We start from the raw sequence: 23,743 nt of genomic DNA, 5'->3' as shown, positions 1-23,743 counted from the left end.
GGGGTGAAGCCACTGTACAATGCACAGCGCTAAAGATGCAGTATAAACCTGTCCTAAAGTATAAACCTGTAGTCTTTGAGTATACATGTGTGTACAATTGGAGTTTCTCTGAAATATGCGTCAAGTTTGTTGTCCATAAAAGGGTCCCATGCAATCGGTGTACAAGCTAAGTTTTCAGGTTTCTAATGCAAGAAAATGTCTTTATTGGTGCTCACAGAGTTGCAGTTCAGCCACGCTGCATCGCAGTCTCTCTGGGTTCGATGGGTTAATACAGCTGGGAGGTGAGTCATTCATTTTCTCAAAGCTGTAAAGAGTGACAGTCCGCAGTGTTTCACACAGGCAGTGGGCAAGACTGCAGCCAAATCCATCCGCTACCCACTTCCAAAATGAGTTTAGAAAACACTGCTTATTTGTATTCTCCTTTGTCCTCTTGTCAGGGGTTTAGCACCAGACAGTACCTCCAAAGTAACGAAAACAGCTCGCACGTACGAAAGTTTGCTTTCGAAAAGACAAACGACGAACAAACAAAAAAAGGAATAATACTGATTTTATGAAATTCTGTAAAAATCGTCTTAGGAGTACAGCTGAAGCTGTAGATAACACTTAGAAGATCAGCAGACAGAGACTCAAAATGCAGGAATGCCCCCCACTCTCGGTTGAAATGCAGTACTCTGTGATCACTAGATTGTTCTGCCAAACCGACTGAAGTCTATGCATTACAGGCAGGTCTGTACAGAACAGGTAATGGCAGCGCTGTATGGGTAGGGGCTGGAGAAAAACACCTGCACTATGTAGCACATACTTATATGCACAACAGCAACGGAATCCCTGATAATCGTTCTGAAATTTACTGACCTAAATTAATTAAATCAATAAAACTAATACAAATACAATGTAAGAGGTAAATTAAGTGTAATAGTTTCCAATTACTGTATATCTTACATATACAGTATATAGTGAAATATACAGGATAATATACAGATACAGATATATATATATATATATATATATATATATATATATATATATATATATTTGAAACCGATTTTATTATTTCATACATATATTGTATATTTTGTAATTCACAACATAATAAATCAACCCATATCAACACTATATTTTTTTGTATATTGCAATATATACTGTATTTCATTTGGATCTGCAGCAATCTGTCAGAGAGACTAGCGTTAACTGCAAAATAGCTGTTCTGTCCCTAAGCCCTGCCTGCTGCATTTCACTCAGAGCGGATTGTTTTAGAGTGTTATCAATGATAATCATTATTGGTATTCTCCTTTTATAAATCACCCTTGACACACAAGACATGCTCACATCATGCCGTAATATGAATGATCATTGCAGCAGTATCAAAAAACAAAAAATCTGTGCTTGCTTCTATAAATCACCAAAGCCTTGGACCCACAATTTCATTCAGAAACGAGAATTAAGAAACCAGGTAAATAAGTACATATCTATATAAATCTATATGCATAAAGAATATGTACATACATATATATATATATATATATAGATTGGTCAATAGATACATAGATAGACAGACAGACAGACAGATAGACAGATAGATAGATAGACAGACAGACAGATGTATAGCTATCACATTGAACATACTGGCCAGGGTGAGTAAAATGCTGTTGGAGACTGGACTGAAAGAGACAGATTCCCGTTTAAAGAACTGTTTGTTTTTTTGTCGGGAGCACCATTTTGTCTTGTGGCTCCCGTGAGAATGTAAACAAGGACCCCGTTGTCAAGGCAACACAATGGAGGTAAAACGCTGAGTTTCCAACAAACGTTTTCAAAATTCTGTTCGCGACCGATGCTCAGTGTGTACACTCCAGTCGGTGTTTCAGCCAGGGAGAAGCCTTGAGGTGGGTATCTGAAGGAGTGTGTGTCTCCTTCTCTCTCTCTCTCTCTCCAGTGGTCTCTCTACCTCTCGGACTTGACCCTGTAGCGCAGCACCAGGTACGCGGCGAGGCGCAGGAGCAGGAAGAAGATCCCCAGCATGATGAAGTCTAGGTAGAGCTTGGCATCCTCAACGTCCAACTCCTTCAGCACCCTCTTCGCCTCCTTGAAGGGGCACAGCTCCTCCGCACACTCCAGATCAGCCCGGTCCATCCCATAGATAGACAGGATCACTCCCTCGAACCCGTACCTGCCCGGGGGAGAGGGGGCTATCAGACAGAGAAACGTTTCCATAGCAAAGGAGAGGCAGGCATGGTACGGGTTCCATGGTAAAGCATGGAAACTCATAGTCATCTATGGTAAATGTAGTATAACAATGGGACATTACCCTTCAATATAACTGTAAACTTTTTGAAGGGCTAGCGTGGCTGCCAGTGCAAATTCACACCTCATTCACAGAACAGAAAGCATGTCTACTGCTTCTGTTGAGCTTTCTATTTCCCATGCACTTTTATCAGGCACTTAGACTGAAACTCGCAACCTGATCCAGTAATACAGTGGCAGGTAATACAGTGCATGCAGTGCTATTTTACAAGGGAGTCCTGGTGAGGACGGAATGCAAAGAGGATGGTACCTGACGTAGGACACATAGGAGCTCCACTGCAGGTATTTGGGGATGGTGTTGAAGTTAACAAAGAACCCAGAGAACAGCAGCACAGGGATGGCTGTGACGGGACCTGCAAAGGTGGCCACCTGGAGAGTGAGAGAGGGAGCGGGAGAGGGAGAGGGAGAGGGAGTGACAGGGAGGAGGAGAGGGAGAGATTTGAGTAAGAAAAGCAGCGATCCTCACAGACCCAAGCAGCAGCTGTTTCTTCACTCGTTTCACTTTGAATGGTGAATTAGCCCAATCAAAACCAATGACCCTCAGCTGATTTCCAGCGCTGCCTGGTTTCTGTGGACAGCGCCATCTCAATAATGGGTGTGAGGAGCGCTACCCTGCACCCACTCCTGGGTTTCAGGACTTCTCTTGTTGTGGTGTATCATCGCCAGGTCTCAAGCCCCTGGTACATGGAGCTCTGCTCTGAATGACCTGCCTGCCCGTCTCATCACAGTCTGTAGGTTTACTAACATGTGAATCATAGACGGAATTGAGGGTAGTGGGTCCAGGGCTCGTGTCAGTGTCCACTGAGATGGAGCCTCTTACCTGCAGTGAGTTGGACGCAGCCCCAATGAGCAGCCCCAGGGACTGAGCCACGAGCGCCGTGCACGTGGACAGAGCTGCGAAGAGGAGGAAGCGCGTGGCCTCGGGGGGCTGGGCTGTCATCCAGTATACGATACTGCAGTACATGATGGGACAGATCACCTGCAACACACCACAGGCAGACAGACACACCTGTTCATATTGCATCAATAGCACACCCTGCAGGACCAGTCACACTGCGCACACAGAGCTGGAGGAGAAGACAGAAGGAAACTACAGATAGAGAGACAGGGAGTGTGAGACAGACAGACAGGGAGCCTCACCTGGAACGGTATATCTGCCATGGTCTTGGCCAGGTAGTATGCCTTGAGGCTGTACCAGTAGTTGAGATGCTCTCTGAGGAAGACTGACATCTCCAAGGGGACTGTGAAAGAAACAGCAACGCATACCAGTCACCACACGGGGGCAGACCTCACTTATCCAAAACCCTGCACTCTGAGTCCATTTTATATAGTGATCGTTCTCTCTGTTGTATTTCCAACTGACCAACTTTTCTTTTGAACGGTATCACCAAAAGATGATTAGACTGCTTTCCAAAACTAGGAAGGTTTGGGGAAAGTATTTTTTATTCACAGAGGTAGTCACTGTCTCCTCATTTCCAGCCCCCCAGCCTCTCTCCCAGTCCCCCAGCCCCTCTCCCAGCCCCTCAGCCCCTCCGCTTGCTTACAGGTGAGGACGGTAGGCATGAGCGCTGCGAACATGAGGAAGAGCATGGAGAAGAAGAGGAAGCCGGTATTATTGAAGACCTTGCCAGCGTCGTTCCCGATGTTGAGGTACAGCAGACCGATCAGCACCCCGATAGAGAGGTGAGACATGACCCTCAGGTGAGTCAGGACCTGGACAAGACAGGAGGGCAATACGGGACAGTGAGCTACCAGAGCAGACAGCATGAGACAGGGAGGCAATACAGGACAGGGAGCTACCAGAGCAGACAGCATGAGACAGGACACAGACAGGACAGGGATCTACCAGAGCAGACAGCATGAGACAGGACACAGACAGGACAGGGAGCTACCAGAGCAGACAGCATGAGACAGGACACAGACAGGACAGGGAGCTACCAGAGCAGACAGCATGAGACAGGACACAGACAGGACAGGGAGCTACCAGAGCAGACAGCATGAGACAAGACACAGACAGGACAGGGATCTACCAGAGCAGACAGCATGAGACAGGACACAGACAGGACAGGGAGCTACCAGAGCAGACAGCATGAGACATAGGGAGGAGGTGCTGTCGTACCGTGTCTCTGCAGATGCAGATGAAGGTCCTCTTGAACAGGATACAGAACTGCGTCAGGGTGCTGGTAGCGAAGGTGTGGCTCTCAATGGGAGTGGACTGAGGGGAGAGACAGAGGTTTTTAAAGCAGGCATGGCATGGCTATTACCTAATACTGTATTACAGTGCTTTGCTTTGCAATCATTTTCACTGATGTTCTTTGTGTATTATACATGCAGTACCATGCTGTGGTGTTTCAGACACAGTCAGGAACCTCACAATGTTCATTTATAATGCCCTGACGTTAATAAGACACTACAATGAGATACGATATTTTCACATATCCGATGGCCCCCTGGACCCAATTCAATCAGATATGACAGACTCTGCTGCCTGTGATGCCTGTACGGGACGTCCTGCACACACAGCACGCAGCTCGACTCACGTTGTGACACTGCGTGGGGCAGGAGGACGCCGTGTCGTTTTTGTCGGTCTCGCTCTTCTTCACCTCCATCATGCACATCCCGTCCTGCACGGCCTTGAACAGCACGGGGTTCAGATCCCCATACTCCCCCGACGCCACCTCGATAACTGCAGAGAGAGCGAGGGAGAGGAGGGGGTGAGGGCAGGAACAAGCAGCGCCACTGCTGGGCATTTCAATGCTTCCAGTGTATTCGTTTCAACTGCAGCTGTCTATTATTATACTACTAGAGCGCTCTGCAGTGTGGAGTGGAGTTCTCTTTCCTATACTACTAGAGCGCTCTGCAGTGTGGAGTGGAGTTCTCTTTCCTATACTACTAGAGCGCTCTGCAGTGTGGAGTGGAGTTCTCTTTCCTATACTACTAGAGCGCTCTGCAGTGTGAAGTGGAGTTCTCTTTCCTATACTGCTAGAGCGCTCTGCAGTGTGGAGTGGAGTTCTCTTTCCTATTCTACTAGAGCGCTCTGCAGTGTGGAGTGGAGTTCTCTTTCCTATACTACTAGAGCGCTCTGCAGTGTGGAGTGGAGTTCTCTTTCCTATACTACTAGAGCGCTCTGCAGTGTGGAGTGGAGTTCTCTTTCCTATACGACTAGAGCGCTCTGCAGTGTGGAGTGGAGTTCTCTTTCCTATACGACTAGAGCACTCTGCAGTGTGGAGTGGAGTTCTCTTTCCTATACTACTAGAGCGCTCTGCAGTGTGGAGTGGAGTTCTCTTTCCTATACTACTAGAGCGCTCTGCAGTGTGGAGTGGAGTTCTCTTTCCTATACTACTAGAGCGCTCTGTAGTGTGGAGTAGAAAGGCAGCCCCAGACAGAGGGGGGAGGTACGTACTGAAATCTGCAGGGTTGTGGTAGGTGGGGCAGTGCAGACCTAGGTACTTCAGGTAGGGGATGAGGTGAGGCACGGAGCCCTTGTAGATACACTGTCCTTGACTCAGGATGTAGAGCTGTGGGATGACATAAAAACACACCACTTACAGGCTGTCATGACCATGGGAAGCACAAGAGGGCAGCAGAGACTCTGGGAAAATGCTTACTACATGTAGACCGTACCTGGTGAGGTCATTCCAGTGACGACAGTGTGGTTTGGTATTTTATAATCACAATGGGGAGGGAATTCATAAAGCCATTTACTCCAAAGTAGAAACGTCTCCCTTTGAAGTCACAATCCTTAAACAAACAACTCTACTAGGCCAGCTGTTTGTTTCTAGTTTTGTAATATTTGTTAGGGGTGTGCCGAAACTCGTATTTTTCAAGTCATTCCAAGTAATTACCTTTGAGCAGTGTTTGTCGGCAGGTATTAACTCAAAACACACCTATTTATTATTGTGTTGATTTCAAAACAAGACAAGCTGCCCTTCCCTCACCTGTACAATTGAGTGCTAATCAATGGACCGCACCGAAAGTTTCAAAATGTTTCTCTCGCCCGGGACCTTTCGATAAACTCTGGGATATGTAGTTCTTTGTGGAGGTTAATCAGTGATGACACCTTGCCCAGGACTACAATCCCACAATTCACTGCAGAGGTGACACATTTCTAAGGAAAGTGAACTAACCCTGTCGGATTGCTGTTGATTGCTACTCAATAATTGTGCAAACAAGGGAAGCCGATGGGGCTGCATTGAAATCCACACAGTAATAAAGAGGTATCTGTTAATACCTGCTGACAGATACCTCTCAAAGGCACAGCCCTAGTAAGTGGTCATGGGAGAGGCTCTGATGGCTGAAGCCCTGCCCTGGCAGCAGAAGATTAGAGGTCTTTCTTTTAGAAACCAATTGCTTCATTTATTTATGGTAATGCTCTGCTCGCCAAAGCATTTGTAAATTACAAACTTCAATTTCCACCTATAAATGATTTAGCTGGGTTCAAGCAGGATCTATAAAAACCATTCAACACTGTCTCCAGAGGGCTTGGCTGAGATCCACACGCATTTAACACACAGTAAAATCTTATCACCCTTCTTTATAGTAATGCAAACCAAGCTTTCAAAACCCAATTTCTCCCTGTGTGCATTATCACTGACACCGCGTTTCTTATCTTGAAGATCATGTGCATCTGTGTCATACTGGTAACAAAGGCAGTGGTTTCATACCAGGAAGCAGCAGCCACTTTTAATTTGATGGTGTTGCATAGTCCACTTTGAAGTGTAAAAACGAATTAATAAGCATGCTAAAACTGCAAAAAGACCACGCGAGAATACCGTGGTACACTTTTTACCAGGGCAGCGTTGGGTGTTTTGCCAATTTGCCCTCACCTTGTCAAACATCTCGAAGAGCTTGGCGCTGGGCTGGTGGATGGTGCAGATTATGGTGCGACCGCCCTGAGCCAGAGACTTCATGAGAGAGACCACCTGGAAACAAGAGGCGCTGTCGAGACCGCTGGGAGAGAGGGAAGAGAGAGAGAGGAGAGAGAGAGGAGAGAGGGAGGAGAGAGAGAGGAGAGAGGGAGGGAGAGAGGGAGGAGAGAGAGAGGAGAGAGGGAGGAGAGAGGGAGGGAGAGAGGGAGGAGAGAGAGAGGAGAGAGGGAAGAGAGAGGGAGGAGAGAGGGAGGAGAGAGGGAGGGAGAGAGGGAGGAGAGAGAGAGGAGAGAGGGAGGAGAGAGGGAGGAGAGAGGGAGGGAGAGAGGGAGGAGAGAGAGAGGAGAGAGGGAGGAGAGAGGGAGGGAGAGAGGGAGGAGAGAGAGAGGAGAGAGGGAGGAGAGAGGGAGGAGAGAGGGAGGGAGAGAGGGAGGAGAGAGAGAGGAGAGAGGGAGGAGAGAGGGAGGAGAGAGGGAGGGAGAGAGAGGAGAGAGGGAGGAGAGAGAGAGGAGAGAGGGAGGGAGAGAGGGAGGAGAGAGGGAGGAGAGAGGGAGGGAGCAGTGAGTTCAGTAGCTCATTCTAGGGCTCACAGGGGGGTGATTTTTGTTATTTTCAGTTTAATCACATGGCATGACCTCTAACCCTGCGTCTCTCTATAGACTGATCCCTTGTCCACAGCAGGACAGCGGCTGGCTGAGCTGGGACGGGTACCTGGTCGGCTCATCGAAGAACATGACGGGCGGGTTGTTGACCAGCTCCAGGGCGATGGCCAGGCGCTTGCGCTGCCCCCCCGACAGCGAGAGGGTGCGAGTGAGAGCACATTCCAGGAGACCCAGGGCTGTCAGGATCTCAGTCACCTGTACGGAGAGACAGACAGGGTTACAGGGAGACAGACAGGGTTACAGGGAGACAGACAGGGTTACAGGGAGACAGACAGGGTTACAGGGAGACAGACAGGGTTACAGGGTTACAGGGAGACAGACAGGGTTACAGGGAGACAGACAGGGTTACAGGGTTACAGGGAGACAGACAGGGTTACAGGGAGACAGACAGGGTTACAGGGAGACAGACAGGGTTACAGGGAGACAGACAGGGTTACAGGGAGACAGACAGGGTTACAGGGTTACAGGGAGACAGACAGGGTTACAGGGAGACAGACAGGGTTACAGGGTTACAGGGAGACAGACAGGGTTACAGGGTTACAGGGAGACAGACAGGGTTACAGGGAGACAGACAGGGTTACAGGGTTACAGGGAGACCATAGCTTACCATACTTCATCATAGCTCTGGTCATTGCAATACTTTACCACGCTTCCCTTATGCTAAGGGGCCCACCCTGTTATTTATATAGCCACCAGGTTATACAGATTCACTTTAATATACAGAAACAGATCTATAATGTATCAATTCACAAATCAAGTACCCATTCATATATCCAGTCCCTTCATACGTATGTCATGTTATATAGCCTATAACTCACAGTTCTGTATTTCCACATGTTATAACCTGTCTGTCATTGACCATTGCTCCAAAGCTGTTGCTTTGCTCAGGGCCACACATGCGGGTTGGCATCAGTGTTGTGGAGCGCTGGTTTAGGAGAAGGATTAGGTACAACTTACCAGCTCTTTCTTCATTTCCATCTTCTCGTTCAGTTTCAAGTTGGCTGAAACCTGCAGGGAAAGCAGGGAACATGTATAAGATTCAGCACTGGTTTTCAACACAGTGTGGTGACTGTAATGGCTCAGTCCTTTAACTAGCATGTTTAAAACGATCCCTGCACTGCTTTCATTCTGAGCACGCTGCACGTTCCCCGGCCGTGCCTTCACCAGGTGAGGCTGCAGCGGGCAGGAATGCGAGTGATGAGACGGGATCTGATGCTGGCTGTGGAATGAATGAGCCTCACCATCATGGCCTCGATGACAGTCAGGTGAGGCAGCAGCATATCGTCCTGCATGATGTAGCATGACATCTTCCGGAAGGTGCGGAGCTCCCTCTGCAGACCGTTCACCAGGATCTGACCCTTCATCCCCGTCTCCCTGCGGACGAGAGAGAGAGAGGGAGAGGGTGGGCAATGCCAGACTTTCCTGTCTCGTGGGGAGGGATCTGCCCCTCTGTGTCTCGTCTCGCTCACCTGTACCCCGCCAGGATGTTCATGAAGGTTGACTTGCCGGCCCCTGACGGCCCCATGATCCCGATCAGCTCCCGACTGCAGAACCTCCCGGACAGGCATTTGAGGAGCGCCTTATAGCCTGCAAACACAAGGGGGCACCAGTTACACTGTAGTGTGTTAATCGGAGGGGCCTAGAATCTGACTTTAAACAAGCCATGCCATAACAGTTTCATCCCTTATAAAAGTTCATCACAGTAAATTTGCATGATCATCTTGCAGTTCCCCCCATGTTTTTCTGATGCATTTACCAGAGTTTACCCTGGTTTGCCATGTTTTTAAATCTGCTTTACCACACCTCTCTGGGCTTGACAATGCTTACCTATGCTTTTACTATGGTAAGCCTTTCTAAGGAAGATACAGGGTGGGGAATTCCTAAACCAGCCACTGTAGGAAATAGCATTATAACAGAACCCTTAGTTTAGCTCTCCAGTGCTTTCGCCCTGCCTCTCACTAATAATGTTGGATAAACTATGTTTGCTTATCTTTTCAATGTTGTTAATGCAACAATGCCAGCAAAGCCCCTTCTGTCCTAAAAAATAGAAACTGATTACAGCTCTGTGTGCCAGGGAAAGAGCTGCAAACCTCTGACTAAATTCTCTGAGTGACGTTGAAAGCGTATGCAGCACACAAGAAATGTCACGTCTCACTCCAGTGTGATCCGAATGAATTAACCTCTAATAACCAGGGCGAAACACCCAGCCCCTCAGCTCTACCCACTGGACCGCCTCTTTCTGCTTTAAATGACAAGCGCTTTGAGATACTGTGGCATGAAATCTGACCTGCCTCAATCCACCATGCATTTAAACACATCGTATCAAGGTCTCTAACACACATTATGGATTCCTGCTGTCTTAAAAAGGGTGATCTCACAATGCCAGTCATATTCCTTGAATAACCAGTACACAATAAGATGGCAGCCAGGACTGACACAGTCACGTGGTTTAGCAGAACTGATTTGATTGCATAGGCAGGCTTCGGGTTTCCTGAGTGCTGTGTGGGCCAGTAATGTGCTTTTGTTCTCTGCTTACTCCTGTAGCAGCAATCCACACGCCACTTACTGGAAATGTGATCTGCTGTGTGTGTTACAATGCACAGCTACACTCACCCCTGACCACCCCTCCCCCTCCCTCCCTCCTCAGGGTGACATCACGAGGCAGAGCTCCGAAGCGTGACATCATCACCCCCTTGTTAAAGCTTAGCACGGTGGGCAATGAGAAAAGCGTAGAGCAGAATGGAGAAAGAAATGGTGCCTGCCTGCCTGTCTGTCTGTCTGCCTGCCTGCCTGCCTGCCTGCCTGTCTGTCTGCCTGCCTGCCTGCCTGCCTGTCTGCCTGCCTGCCTGCCTGCCTGCCTGCCTGCCTGTCTGTCTGTCTGTCTGCCTGCCTGCCTGCCTGCCTGTCTGCCTGCCTGCCTGCCTGTCTGCCTGCCTGCCTGCCTGCCTGCCTGTCTGCCTGTCTGTCTGTCTGTCTGTCTGTCTGTCTGTCTTTAGAGCTATGCAATAAAGCAGCACTGCACTGAAGGTTGATCTGGAACATGATTCATAAATAATAATAACGTAACCTGCCTGGTTACAAAAAAAGTAGGTTATCTAAAATGAGGACTGAAGGATCTTCATTAAATGCATAGATGCATCAGCACACTCCCAGATGTGCAGTATAACATACAGTTCATTCTTGCACAGAGAGCTGCCCACACACACTAGCACAACTGAATTCATATGGCTGACACTTTTATCCCAAGCGACTTACATTTGTACCCATTTATACAGCTGGGCATTTTACTGGAGCAATCCAAGTGAAGCACCTTGCTCAAGGGTAGAACAGCAGTGCCCCACCTGGGATTCAAACTCACAAACTTCCAGTTACGAGTCCAGAGCCCTAACCACTACTCCACACCTAACAGAATGGAGCTCTCTCCCACTCTCTCTCGCACGCTGTAGGGCTTACGACAGGACAAGGGTAAATGAAATCAATCTCACTGCATCTGGGGCATGAAGAACAGCATTGATGAGGCGTAGCGTTCCGTACGCTTTTAAAAATCCGAAGGTTATTACCTGCAGAACCGAACACACACTTCATGTGTAATAATGCTTGTGATTGAGCTGTTGGTGTTGTGTCACAGCTTTTTTTGCAAGTTTTTACGCTGCACCTTCACCCTCGGGAGACAGCCTGCACACAGTGCGGACCAGCCCTCCTCGCCATCGCCTTGCTGTGTGTGTGTGTGGATGACCTTGTTGGTGGCACACAGCCCTTATAAAAGTGTACCAGTTTACAGCCTTGGAAAGCCAGTAAAAATGTCAGAGAGAAAAATAATTTTAAAACACGCAGTGCAGAAGTGAACTGCCATTGACAGGTACTCAGCTGTAAAACCACACCAGAAGGATCTCAGTGATGACTTTTGATCTCAATGGTGACTTTTTCTTCATCGTGTTGCTTCATTGTAACTCTGCAATGGCACAGCCACAAAATGCTGAGACTGCACTGCGTGATAAAGACCGCACTAGAGCCGATTCCCAGTTCTCAGTGCTGAATTATTAATTTAACAGTGTTGGGCAGGGAGGAGGACAAATGCTGACCAGACTAGACCTGCGGTTCAGGACTTAAAGAATCATGACTTGAAATACATGAGCTGGCATCACAGCCCATTGAATTGAATGGGAAGGCCAGGATGCCACACTGTCTCAGATGGCACCCAGCCGCTGTTCAAATCTGCACTTTCTGCTTTAGCTTTTTGCTGATCCTTCAGCTTTTCCCCACACATACAGCTGCGGTCTGGTGAAGACTACAAGTTTTCCCAAACGTAAGCTGCTGTGGTTCCTGTCTGAACTGTGCTCAGGAAAATAATTATTAGACAGGGCTCAATTTTGAAACACTAAGTGTTTCAAAACACGAAACTCTCTGAAACACGAACTCTCTCTTTCGCTGCAGTTAGCCCAGAGATGTGCTTCTCCTTCCAGTGCACTCAGCCAGTGGATGAGCTGTGCTAGCAACAAGCCAGAGCTGCTCCTGACTCATCAATAAGGGATGACCTCAGACGTCTCGCCGGGGAGATTTACTGGAAGAGCCAGGACTTGATCATCACAGATGAGTATCAATGTCATCCTGCACGCAGAACACCAAATTCCAATGTTCAAAAATCAAAACAGAACAAAAAAAAAACAACACATACCTGCTATCTTTTGTAAAATAAAATACGAGACCTTACACACCACGTATTAACTTACAGCACAGACAACTCAGTACTGGGGATCTGAGATCTCTGTAGCATATGCTATGGTACACTCTGCAGTCAGCTATTGGTTCTGTATATATTGCTTCCTGTGTGCAGAGAAGGTCCCTTTGTGACATGGGACTGCAGGGATGAGTGAGCAGGAAGGCAGGCAGTGAAGGGTTAAGCCCGTCACGTGCTGAGCTGTGAAGGTGACCTAGGAAATCAAAGGCATCGCTGGCTGTCTCCCCAGGAGGGGGGCTCAGACCGAAAGCAGGCTGCCTTTCACAAGAAACGCAAAACCCCAGCTAAACACAGAGCTGCATCTGGAAGGAAGCATTGACTTTCTGAAGAGCAAAAGACGCTCCATTTAGAGTGAAATATCCGAGCTGCTGCCCTGCTCTGAATAATTACTTGATTCAAATGTAATTGCACAGTAATGTGACACACAGTGTGCTCTGGTTGATAAATCACAAATTCACGATTCAAGGGAATATGATGCAGAATAAGGCACTTCGCTAATTCATGGTTTTCTGTACGATTGCTGTAATACACGCATTCACTACACAAGTTACACACAATACATTTTAGCAACTCAAGACACTGCGGCGCAAAATACTGACCATTACGAAATTTGCAATTAACCCTTTCATGCTTGAAATATTGAAAATATATTTTTAATTGAACATTTCTGTTGCTTTATATGGGGGAAAAAAATGGCACCCTCATATGAGACTATCATGCATTTGCGTTGTCCGTATGTCCCCCATATAAAGACTAGAAGAGTCTTTTTTTTATCGGTCCCCATATGAGGTGGCCCTGCTTGAAAGGGCTTCACAGTATTCCACTGTCGTCGAGCCTTGAGGGTTACTAGGGTTCACAGAAGAGGGAGGGAAAGAGGAAGTGGCAAACGCACTCAGCGCTATCACTTCCTGTGGCGAGCCTGTCTCAACGGTGCAGCGAAACTGCAGCAGGACATGAGGCCGTGGGTTCTGTGAGCAGTCGCACAGAGCGGAGGCGATAGAGGTTACGTGTGTTCAGGAGCCAGCCCGAACCGTGAGAGAGAGTAAAAACAAAACAGTCAGAGATGCGTGTGTGGCTGCGAGGCGTCACGAGGGACTGGGAGCAGTACACGAAGCTGCAAAAAAAAAAAAAAAAAAGCCACAAAAAAAATCTTGTGACTCAAGAGTCATATTGGTTAACAGGGAATTTTTTCAGTCATAAAAATAATCTCTCTCTCTGACAGGAGACTGTACAGCCAGCAGCCACCTCACACCCTCGACGAAACTGCTAATGCCAGCATGGTTTAATAGCTCCGAAGTGTTTCGCAATCAATGGCATGCTGGCTCATGGCGATGGTGTATTGAACGAAGAGTTTGAAATATTTTAAAGTGCGAGAAATGAACAGCTCAAAGTGTTGCACAGGTGTATCAAGTAATCCACAGTTACAGTGGGTCTTGCAAAGTGATGTAAACGAGATGGGAAACGCAGTTCAAACTCCCCCTTCTCTCCCTTTCTCCTCTCCCCCGCTTTCCCTTCTCTCTCTACTCATCACTCTCTGCTTGAAATGGTGGCTAAAAGCATTCAGAGTGTCTGTGCAGCTCTGTCACTGTAGCTTCTCAGTACAGATCACAGCCTAACAGCAGAAAGCCCTCCAGCTCGCTACACATCCACATTCCCAGCCTCAGCATTTCCCAGCATGATGCAGTCTGCTTTACCGGGCCTTGTTGGCTTCCAGGTTTGTTTACATTCTCTAACTCTGAAAATGTTAGAACTCTGAAAATGTGACATCATCTCTTGACCCCCCCCCCCCCCCCAGTGAAATACTAAAAGGCAAAAAACCCCATCCTGTTTGCTCTTAGTAGCACTATCAGACACTCTCTGTATAATCTGTTTCTATAGAACCTGTTGTGTGACGTCATTATGCAAGGAAAATGTTGTTCTTTTCTCCAAGTAACTAATATAGTTTTTTGTTGCATTGAGACAAAGCAAGCAAGGCTAATGTATTCAGCACGGGGCTGTGGGGGTCCCTGTTTTTTTTATATTATTCAGAACGTCATACCTCTCTTCCGCCAGCAGGAGCCCTCGCGCACGGAGTACGACAGCTCGGTGAACTCCAGGTCGATGGCCGAGCGCTTGGGCAGGTGGGAGAAGCGCTGCGCCTCCGTGATGTGATTCTCCACCTTCTTCAGGTGTGTGGAGACGAGCAGGGGAGCGTCCTGGGCACCCCCATTATATATGGTCTCTTCCAAGGGGATGGAGACAGCACCAGGGTCCAGAGCCTTCTCGGCCATTCCTCCTCTCTGCACGGGGGGGAGAAGGCTAATTCAGTGCACAGCAAGCCATTTAAAATGGTATGACATGTTTTTAATATAGGGCACTCTTGTAATTTCACAATGAATTCATTCTGTAAATGTACAGTTAAAGCATATAGACAGTACAAATAAAATACTGTATACTGGTCTTCATGAATTCCTTGTTTTCAATACTACACAAGTGTTTTACATTGAAGGTGGATATCAAGATATCGAAGGAGCCCTCTACTTATATACACTTCAAAGGTAAGTTACCGACTCGCATGGGGGAAAATGAGAGAGAGGCAGAGGGAGCAGACACAATGAAAAAGAGTCAAGCTGTACAGACAAAGAGGAGGGATAGAGAGAGGGAGGGGGAAGTATGAGTGACAGACAGCGGGAGGGGGGGTGGGGGAGAGGGAGAGACTGAGAAAAGAGAGAACAAGAAGAGGAGGGGAAGAGAGAGGGAGGGGGAGAGAGACAATGGGTTATATATGTATAAAGAGAGAGAGAGAGAGAGAGAGAGAGAGAGAGAGAGAGAGAGAGGAGGGAGCTAGAGAGAGCTGTGCTGTGTGAATTATGTATCTGTGCTTGCAGCGAGGAATGCTGCCTGTCTGTCTCCTACAGACAGATAGGAACCGCTCAGGAAATACACAATACAGCATCCCTATCTCTGAGGACAGCCCAGCCCAGAGACTCTCTGAGCTTTACTACAACTGAATAACCACTGCAACACACTGAGCTGCTCAAACCCACTGCCTTCCACACTGCAGCCCAGCGCTCCAACACACTGAGCTACTCAAACCCACTGCCTTCCACACTGCAGCCCAGCGCCCTAACCACTGAGCTACTCAAACCCACTGCCTTCCACACTGCAGCCCAGCGCTCCAACACACTGAGCTACTCAAACCCACTGCCTTCCACACTGCAGCCCAACACTCCAACACACTGAGCTACTCAAACCCACTGCCTTCCACACTGCAGCCCAGCGCCCTAACCACTGAGCTACTCAAACCCACTGCCTTCCACACTGCAGCCCAGCGCCCTAACCACTGAGCTACTCAAACCCACTGCCTTCCACACTGCAGCCCAGCGCCCTAACCACTGAGCTACTCAAACCCACTGCCTTCCACACTGCAGCCCAGCGCTCCAACACACTGAGCTACTCAAACCCACTGCCTTCCACACTGCAGCCCAGCGCTCCAACACACTGAGCTACTCAAACCCACTGCCTTCCACACTGCAGCCCAGCACTCCAACACACTGAGCTACTCAAACCCACTGCCTTCCACACTGCAGCCCAGCGCTCCAACACACTGAGCTACTCAAACCCACTGCCTTCCACACTGCAGCCCAACACTCCAACACACTGAGCTACTCAAACCCACTGCCTTCCACACTGCAGCCCAGCGCCCTAACCACTGAGCTACTCAAACCCACTGCCTTCCACACTGCAGCCCAGCACTCCAACACACTGAGCTACTCAAACCCACTGCCTTCCACACTGCAGCCCAGCACCCTAACCACTGAGCTACTCAAACCCACTACCTTCCACACTGCAGCCCAGCGCCCTAACCACTGAGCTACTCAAACCCACTGCCTTCCACACTGCAGCCCAGCACTCCAACACACTGAGCTGCTCAAACCCACTGCCTTCCACACTGCAGCCCAGCGCTCCAACACACTGAGCTACTCAAACCCACTGCCTTCCACACTGCAGCCCAGCGCCCTAACCACTGAGCTACTCAAACCCACTGCCTTCCACACTGCAGCCCAGCGCTCCAACACACTGAGCTACTCAAACCCACTGCCTTCCACACTGCAGCCCAGCGCTCCAACACACTGAGCTACTCAAACCCACTGCCTTCCACACTGCAGCCCAGCGCCCTAACCACTGAGCTACTCAAACTCACTGCCTTCCACACTGCAGCCCAGCACTCCAACACACTGAGCTACTCAAACCCACTGCCTTCCACACTGCAGCCCAGCATTCGAACCACATTAGATGAAAAACTGACACAAAGAAATTTCACATGGCTCTATGACATCATCAATATCATGGTCTGTTGTAGTCAGTTCCAATAAATGAGTTTGCTGGTTGTCAGAGATGCTTGACAAGTCAGGAAGTGGATGGAACTCTTCTTGGAACTATGACATCATAGTTAACAACAAAGTGCCTCGCGACCCATTATAATGCGCTGCTTAAATGAAGGAGGAAAAACAAACCCTATTAAATGCCACTCTGGGGCTCTTGCCAGTACGCTTCAGCAGAGAGGCATTCTGTAATGCATTCTGCTCGTCTCAATCACTCACTGCCTCCCCGTTTGCACTTCCTCCAGGTCGATAAGCTGGGCCTTTTGTATTTCCAATAAAAAAAAAAAAAACACCAGGAAATAAAAAAGATAACTGATAGAAAACGCGGTGACTTAGAAAAGGAAGAGTGACGCGCGAGTAGACCCGTCTTCAGATAACACACAATGAATCGGAATAATGTCTTCTCAAAAGCAGAAATACTTTTCAATAATGAATGTGGTTGAATGAAAACCGATTACAATGCACGTGAATATCTACAGAGGATACACGCGCATGCATTATTCATCGCTGCTGCATTATATACCGAAAACACATTCTGTACCCAAATCCAGTTTACGGAATAGGAGCCAGGTGAAAACACCACTGTTAGAAAACAACACAATGCTGTAGGTGTCGGTTTACCAGCAGCCCTTGTTTAAATCTGTAATGCATTTTGTATACGTGTGATTCAGCTGTAATTTGCAAACAGCAGTACTTAGAGACAGTACTAAGAGCAGGCTGGATAATTTCAGGGAGATTTCAATTGAATACGATCCCCTTGCAAGGAAACTGCGTCCTCCTATCTGTTCTGTACGATGCATACACGACACACACAGTATCCCGTTCGGGCTGCAGCACCTACTTATCACATAGCATGCAGGGGTTGCTGTTTTAACGAGGAAAACAACCAGACCGACGCGTTCGCAATACAGAACAGTGTCAAAGGATGCAGATGCAAATCCAGCCACAAGAAGAATGAGAATAAATAAAAATATAAATACAATATTAAATATATAATAATACGTTTAAATTGAAAGATATGAACGTGTGTCACATATCACATTGCGACACCGACACAGCCCTATGCTATGTATTCTATACGTCTGCACTGTCAAGGGGTCACGGATACATTGATTTTTCCTTATACATGTCAACTGCAAACAAACATACACATACATGTTCATATTGCACAGCCAAACAACCTCAGGTAAGCAGTAACACAAATAACATACCGTTTTTTAATATAAGTGCAAATGCAGAAAACCTTCCTTCAGCCTTCCTTCCTCTTGCTCCGGTGTTACTGCGAGATTAACCGCTCCATTCCTATACATCGACTCTGAAAGCTTGCTCGGAACCCGGCCGCCAGCGGGAGTTTAATACGAAGATCCGTACGATCATACAGATCCTTCCGTGCATTGAGAAGACCAGACCACCAGGACTGATGCAGACTACATCAGACAAAAGCGTTCCTCTCTCTCTCTCCCTCTATCTCTCCTCCTCTCTCTTTCTCTCACTCTCTTCGATCAGGTTTGATTTCGGAAGGTGGCTGACTTCTACTCATGGGGACAATACAAATATCTGAATAATCCCAACACCTGTAGGTCCTATTGTCCAAGCGAGATCCGATAATACGCCCTTTAAAAAAAGACGTGCTTGTGCTAAAAAAAAAAAATTTAAAAATCACGCACACAAGTACAGTCGGTATAGAATGTTTTAGTTTTGTTTTGACGGGTGTCACTTTGATGTTCTCGACTGATATAACCTAATTTTCTCTCTCTCTCTCTCTCTCTCTCTCTCTCTCTCTCTCTCTCTCTCTCTCTCTCTCTCTCTTATCTGTAATGCTCAGTAAAGACTCGCAGATCGAAGCTCTGAGAAAGAGGCAGGGCATGTGAACAGGTTTAACAGAGAGATACCGCACACTCCGTCTGTGTATGTGTGTGTGAAAACAGTTCATCGTATAGAACCGCTTACTTCTTCTTTTAAAGGGACAGAGGTTATTTTTTTGGTTGCAAGCATACCTGTGCTGCTGGATTATACCATGCACCAGGTTGGGATAAATGCTATATGCATTTATCTGTGTGCTAATGCTTCCAGAATACAGCCCTGAGGCTATGGCACTGTGCACCAGCCCTGCTAATCTTGAATGAGCTTGTAATGTTCATGATGACAGCTGACACTGTGCTATGAGGTCGCTCAATTCCAGGGGAATAGGACAGGAATCCAATCTGCATGTGGAGACAGGCTGCCTGGGAGGAGGCGGGGGGAGTGGCAGGCAGGGGGGTGATGCATTGCTGAGGATCAGGGTCGCTCTCTCTCCATGATGCCTGGCAAGTCCAGGCTTGCACCTCATAGTTACTGTCTCAGTACTGACGCCCCTGTGCTGCAGACCCATACTGCAACATCTGGCCTTCTTTAAGAGGTACAACTATACAGTTAGTTCTGCCTTAGAACTGCGAGCGAGCGTTTTGAAGTTATGGGAGACTGGCCTTCTGCAACAGCACTCTAGGGACTTTCATGAATATCTTTGAAAGAAAAGTCTTTTACTATAACTTCATGTTTTCTAAGAGGAGCTGGGGACAACAGACAGACACAGACAGAGAGTCCAGGACATGGACAGACCACAGCGAACACAGTGAAAGATGGTATCAGAGCGTTCTGATGCTTTCAGTTGCTCTGTATCTGACTGGTACCCCGTCGCTTCACAGGCCTCTCGGGTATCTCCTAATGAAATCCCAGCTCCGCTGGCAGGCAGGTGGCAGTGTTTGTGCTTTATCTATTCCCTGATGGGGTGTGGATTCAATCTGCTCCCCTTTCATACCAGCCTCTAGCTCTTTGATGAGGGACCTGGGGAGGTGAGGAGAGGGAAGCAAAGTGAGCCTCTCCACTTACAAACCCCTTAGAACAAGCCTTTGTGTGCTCTACCGCTGAATTGCTGCATTGTTTGTGCTTAACTTCTTTCTTCGTTGAGGAGCGGCTGGACTACAAGTACCAGAATGCATTGTGGATGTACGACAGTGCTGCAACAGCCTGAGTGGGGATCACGAAGAACATGTCAGCTGGACTACAAGTACCAGAATGCATTGTGGCTGTACGACAGTGAAGCAACAGCCTGAGTGGGGATCATGAAGAACATATCAGCTGGACTACAAGTACCAGAATGCATTGTGGATGTACGACAGTGCTGCAACAGCCTGAGTGGGGATCATGAAGAACATGTCAGCTGGACTACAAGTACCAGAATGCATTGTGGATGTACGACAGTATTCCCAATTCCCTTTTATTGTCAGACGCTGAATTATTTCACCTAAATAATATTTTGTCAGTTTGCAGTGTAAGGTATTAATATGTCAACATCTGTATTGCAACGTGTGCATTAATAATACTAAGAACAGAAGAACATGATCCGGAAAAATAGCCCAAATGCAGTTAAAGCCCTGTTGTTAATGTACCTGCATGCAGACTGTGTCTGTGTGCTACAGTAGCTGTACTGCTATGCACTGTACCCCTGTGCATGCTGCTGTGTTTGATTCACGTGCTGCTGTCTCTTTAAATCCTGCACCTGTACTATGCTGCTGATGCTGCAGAGTGGTGGGGGGGGGGGGGGGGGGGGGGGGGGTTACTCTCGGTCACAGTGGCTGGGTTACTCTCGGTTAGTCTCTGCAGCAGCGCTACCTCACAGCTTTCTCTCTAATCACACACACGCACGCACACTGACTCAGGCACTTTCAGAGCCACCAGACAGGCAACAGATAAATGATCCTGCTTTATTTATATTTCAGCATAACCTAATCATCTATGTGCTTGTCTATAAGAGGCGGCATTCGAAATCCTCCGTGTAAATAACTTCCCCCCTCCCCTATAGGTATATCCTGGATGACAAGCTCTTGTACAGTGTGTCACTTTAATCTAGGCTTGAGGGTTTTCTTGTTTTGTTGTACTTTCACAGTGTTCTGTCCTTGCTTTCTTTTTTAAAATCTCATTTTAGCAGAGAAGCGGTGACGTGCTCTCTCTCTCTATCTCTCTCTCTCTCTCTCAGTTTAAAATTAGAACAGAGATCATTAAATATTAAATTATTTCAAATACAAAGGAGAGATAAAGCTTAAACACACACACAAGAGAAAAAAATCAAATGGCGCGACTGTACAGAATGAACAAATATTTGTTAACTAGCTGTAAAAAAATCATTAAAAATTTGAAGAGCGTTTATATAACAGTTGATAAAGGTTTTGAGAACTGCAAACATGACAAAGTGATTGCAGTTGACAGAATAAACACTGAATAATAAACCTGAGACATTTTGCACTTCCGTTATCTAAATGTGAAGTTTGAAACGTTTCATTGTGTGTTTCTTTCGAAACTGCACATTTGAGACCTATTCAATGAAAGATGTGCATGGCGCAGGCATTGTGTGGTGCTATTCTGCTAGGTGTGTGTGTGTGTGTGTGTGTGTGTGTGTGTGTGTGTGTATTGCCTGGAAGTATCATGTATTGATAGGTATTTAAAAAATCAATTTGTTCAAATCAACATTATCTTGAAATCAACACACCAATGAATGGATTTACTTTATACTTGCCCATAGATATTTCTTTAAGGTAATTACCAGTAGGAATATCTGTACACCCATAATATTCTGCTAGCTACATGGCAAAACATTGCAACACACCCTTGCTTGACAATGGTACCGTGGTTCTGCGCTTCATTTGTTCATAGCATCCGGACACATTGTCAAAACAGGAGCTATGTTGTACCTCCGAGCCATTGTAAACCCCCCCTTAGTCCTAAACCATTGCATTGAGATTGTAGAACACCTAATGCATTGCAACTAAGCATCACTGAGGAATAGGATCTCAGTGGAACTGCGAAGGTGCGAGGCTTGACTGGTTACGGGTTTGATTTCCACAGCTGCGTCATGTCAAACCACACGCCGAGGCAAAGGTGTGTGAATCGAGCGCTGCCGCTCTTCCGTTATCACGTGATGGGGTAAACGCTTCCTAAATGTATTAACAGGGCAGGTGACAAACCATATACGCAGAATGTGCTCAGAAAGAATGATGTCCCTTTTTTACCACGTATGAAAAATAAATCTGCAGAATGTATGAATAAATCAGTCTGCACAGGGATCCGATTCAATATTTCAGATCTAGCAAATCGTTCTTTCTGAACAGCTGGGGATTAAATCTAAATGATGCAGAGTTTAATTTTACACAACGTAGTTTATCCGGAACTGTACAACACCTGTGCAGCCGGACACCAGGAAAGACTCGATAAAGATGTTGGATGGTTTCTTGCACTGTTGCTACGCGTTCGTTCTGTGGTGTTTATTTAAAAGTATCAAAGTTAACAAACCGATTGACCTAAGTGTTCTATAAAAAAACAAACGATCACTCAGCTGAACTGTAATAAAGTTTTCGGAGCACCACAACCAAACACAACCCCCCTGAAAAAAGCACAACCAGCAACCGCACCCAAACATACACTTGCATACAACCGCTATGAGTCCTGGTATTAATAGAATAATGTCCGCTGCAATGTTACATAAACAGACAGACAGACTGACTGCAGACACACAAGAGATACGGACACAGATAGACAGAGACAGACAGACTGATAGAAACAGATAGACAGAGACAGACAGACAGACTGATAGAAACAGATAGATAGACAGATAGACAGACAGACTGATAGAAACAGATAGATAGACAGATAGACAGAACGACACTGTGCAATGGAATGAATAACACAATGTACGTGTATATGTCCTGCATATACAGTACAAAGAAATACATAGATAGATAGATAGATAGATCGATAGATCGATAGATCGATAGATAGATAGATAGATAGATAGATAGATAGATAGATAGATGGATAGATCGATCGATAGATAGATAGATAGATAGATAGATAGATAGATAGATAGATAGATAGATCGATCGATAGATTCATGCAGTCACTGTACCGTTTTGTTTATAGTGAAAGCAGCTGCGATACAGGAGCACGCCATGTCCAGCGTGTCTCAGTCAGGGCACTTAGCGAGGCTCCAATCGACACTGTGTTCGGTTTAACTTTATGAATTGTGCATTGCAGAGCATCAGGCTGAGAGTGATGGGGGGGGGGACGAGCTCAATGCATGTTTGATGTTAGGTTTCAGCAAGCGCGTCTGTAATGTTTAGTGGATTAGGAGCACTGCCCAGAACAAAAACAAAACACAGAACTGCATCATCATAAACACACACACGCACATGCATGCTCTAATGAGGACTGCAGATACATTTGCCTAAGTCGGGGTATGACCAACCGAAGCAAAACCAACTACGCGTTCTCAAATTTCTTAGTGTTTCCATTCTGAGTCTATTCTCAAAGCACCTCGACTGAGACATTTAAACGCAGCGCCATGGAAGCAGTCAAGTGATTTCTTACTCGATCAGGAATTGAAATTGGTGTTATTTTTTCCCTTAAGCGCTAAAGACGATTTGTAGTACATTTCTTTGAGAGTCGGGCCATGAAGGTGTATAACTCTTACGTAGACAATCCAATCTACCTGCCGACACAACGTTTTTAGATGTGCGCACGGACATTACCTTGCACGCACACACGTATTGCATCTTCACTGCTCTGCTGCAGTTTGGTGACGTGCTTGTAAATTGAGCGATGAAACAGCAGCACCTGGTGCTCATACTAGAAATAAAGACTCCAAAAGTGCACGCTTGGAAACTGACCAATTTCTCAGCGATTCCCCAAACTTGCAAGCACTTTACCATGCATTTCACTATACTGTAACTGACCACTTTACTATGCTTTCACCACAGGGAACTTTTGGACGGGACACAC

General features: G+C 46.9%; 1 protein-coding gene across 2 annotated transcripts; it reads right to left on the bottom strand.

Annotated features, from left to right (window-relative positions):
- Positions 1 to 1,010: 1,010 nt before the first annotated feature.
- On the bottom strand, positions 1,011 to 22,979 carry LOC117966626 (ATP-binding cassette sub-family G member 4-like). Of its 2 annotated transcripts, none has more exons than XM_059009871.1 (15): positions 22,872 to 22,979; positions 14,608 to 14,848; positions 9,301 to 9,418; positions 9,073 to 9,205; positions 8,789 to 8,839; positions 7,881 to 8,026; positions 7,128 to 7,251; positions 5,705 to 5,819; positions 4,842 to 4,987; positions 4,421 to 4,516; positions 3,846 to 4,014; positions 3,442 to 3,542; positions 3,122 to 3,280; positions 2,552 to 2,670; positions 1,011 to 2,167 (listed from the first exon to the last, which is right to left on the bottom strand). In XM_059009871.1, exons 1-15 carry the CDS (start codon positions 22,914 to 22,916, stop codon positions 1,942 to 1,944), a joined length of 1,989 nt encoding a protein of 662 aa, XP_058865854.1. In that variant the 5' UTR covers positions 22,917 to 22,979; the 3' UTR covers positions 1,011 to 1,941. The 2 variants fall into 2 exon arrangements, with proteins under 2 accessions (XP_058865854.1, XP_058865855.1); XM_059009872.1 differs by lacking the exon at positions 22,872 to 22,979 and adding an exon at positions 18,145 to 18,856 and having other exon boundaries at positions 1,012 to 2,167.
- Positions 22,980 to 23,743: the final 764 nt, after the last annotated feature.

This window comes from Acipenser ruthenus, chromosome 39, assembly GCF_902713425.1.
Source record: "Acipenser ruthenus chromosome 39, fAciRut3.2 maternal haplotype, whole genome shotgun sequence".
In the NCBI taxonomy this organism is placed as follows: domain Eukaryota; kingdom Metazoa; phylum Chordata; class Actinopteri; order Acipenseriformes; family Acipenseridae; genus Acipenser; species Acipenser ruthenus.
This window is presented reverse-complemented; position numbering and strand designations above follow the sequence as displayed.

What these genes read in the sequence shown, in the direction of transcription:
- LOC117966626 (XM_059009871.1), bottom strand. Translation starts at nt 22,916, where the DNA reads ATGGCGTGCTCCTGTATCGCAGCTGCTTTCACTATAAACAAAACG. An exon ending in CTTTCACTATAAACAAAACG is followed by an intron (nt 14,849 to 22,871) that starts GTACAGTGACTG and finishes CCCCCCGTGCAG; the next exon opens with AGAGGAGGAATGGCCGAGAA. An exon ending in TTCTTCGATGAGCCGACCAG is followed by an intron (nt 7,252 to 7,880) that starts GTACCCGTCCCA and finishes CCTCTCTCCCAG; the next exon opens with CGGTCTCGACAGCGCCTCTT.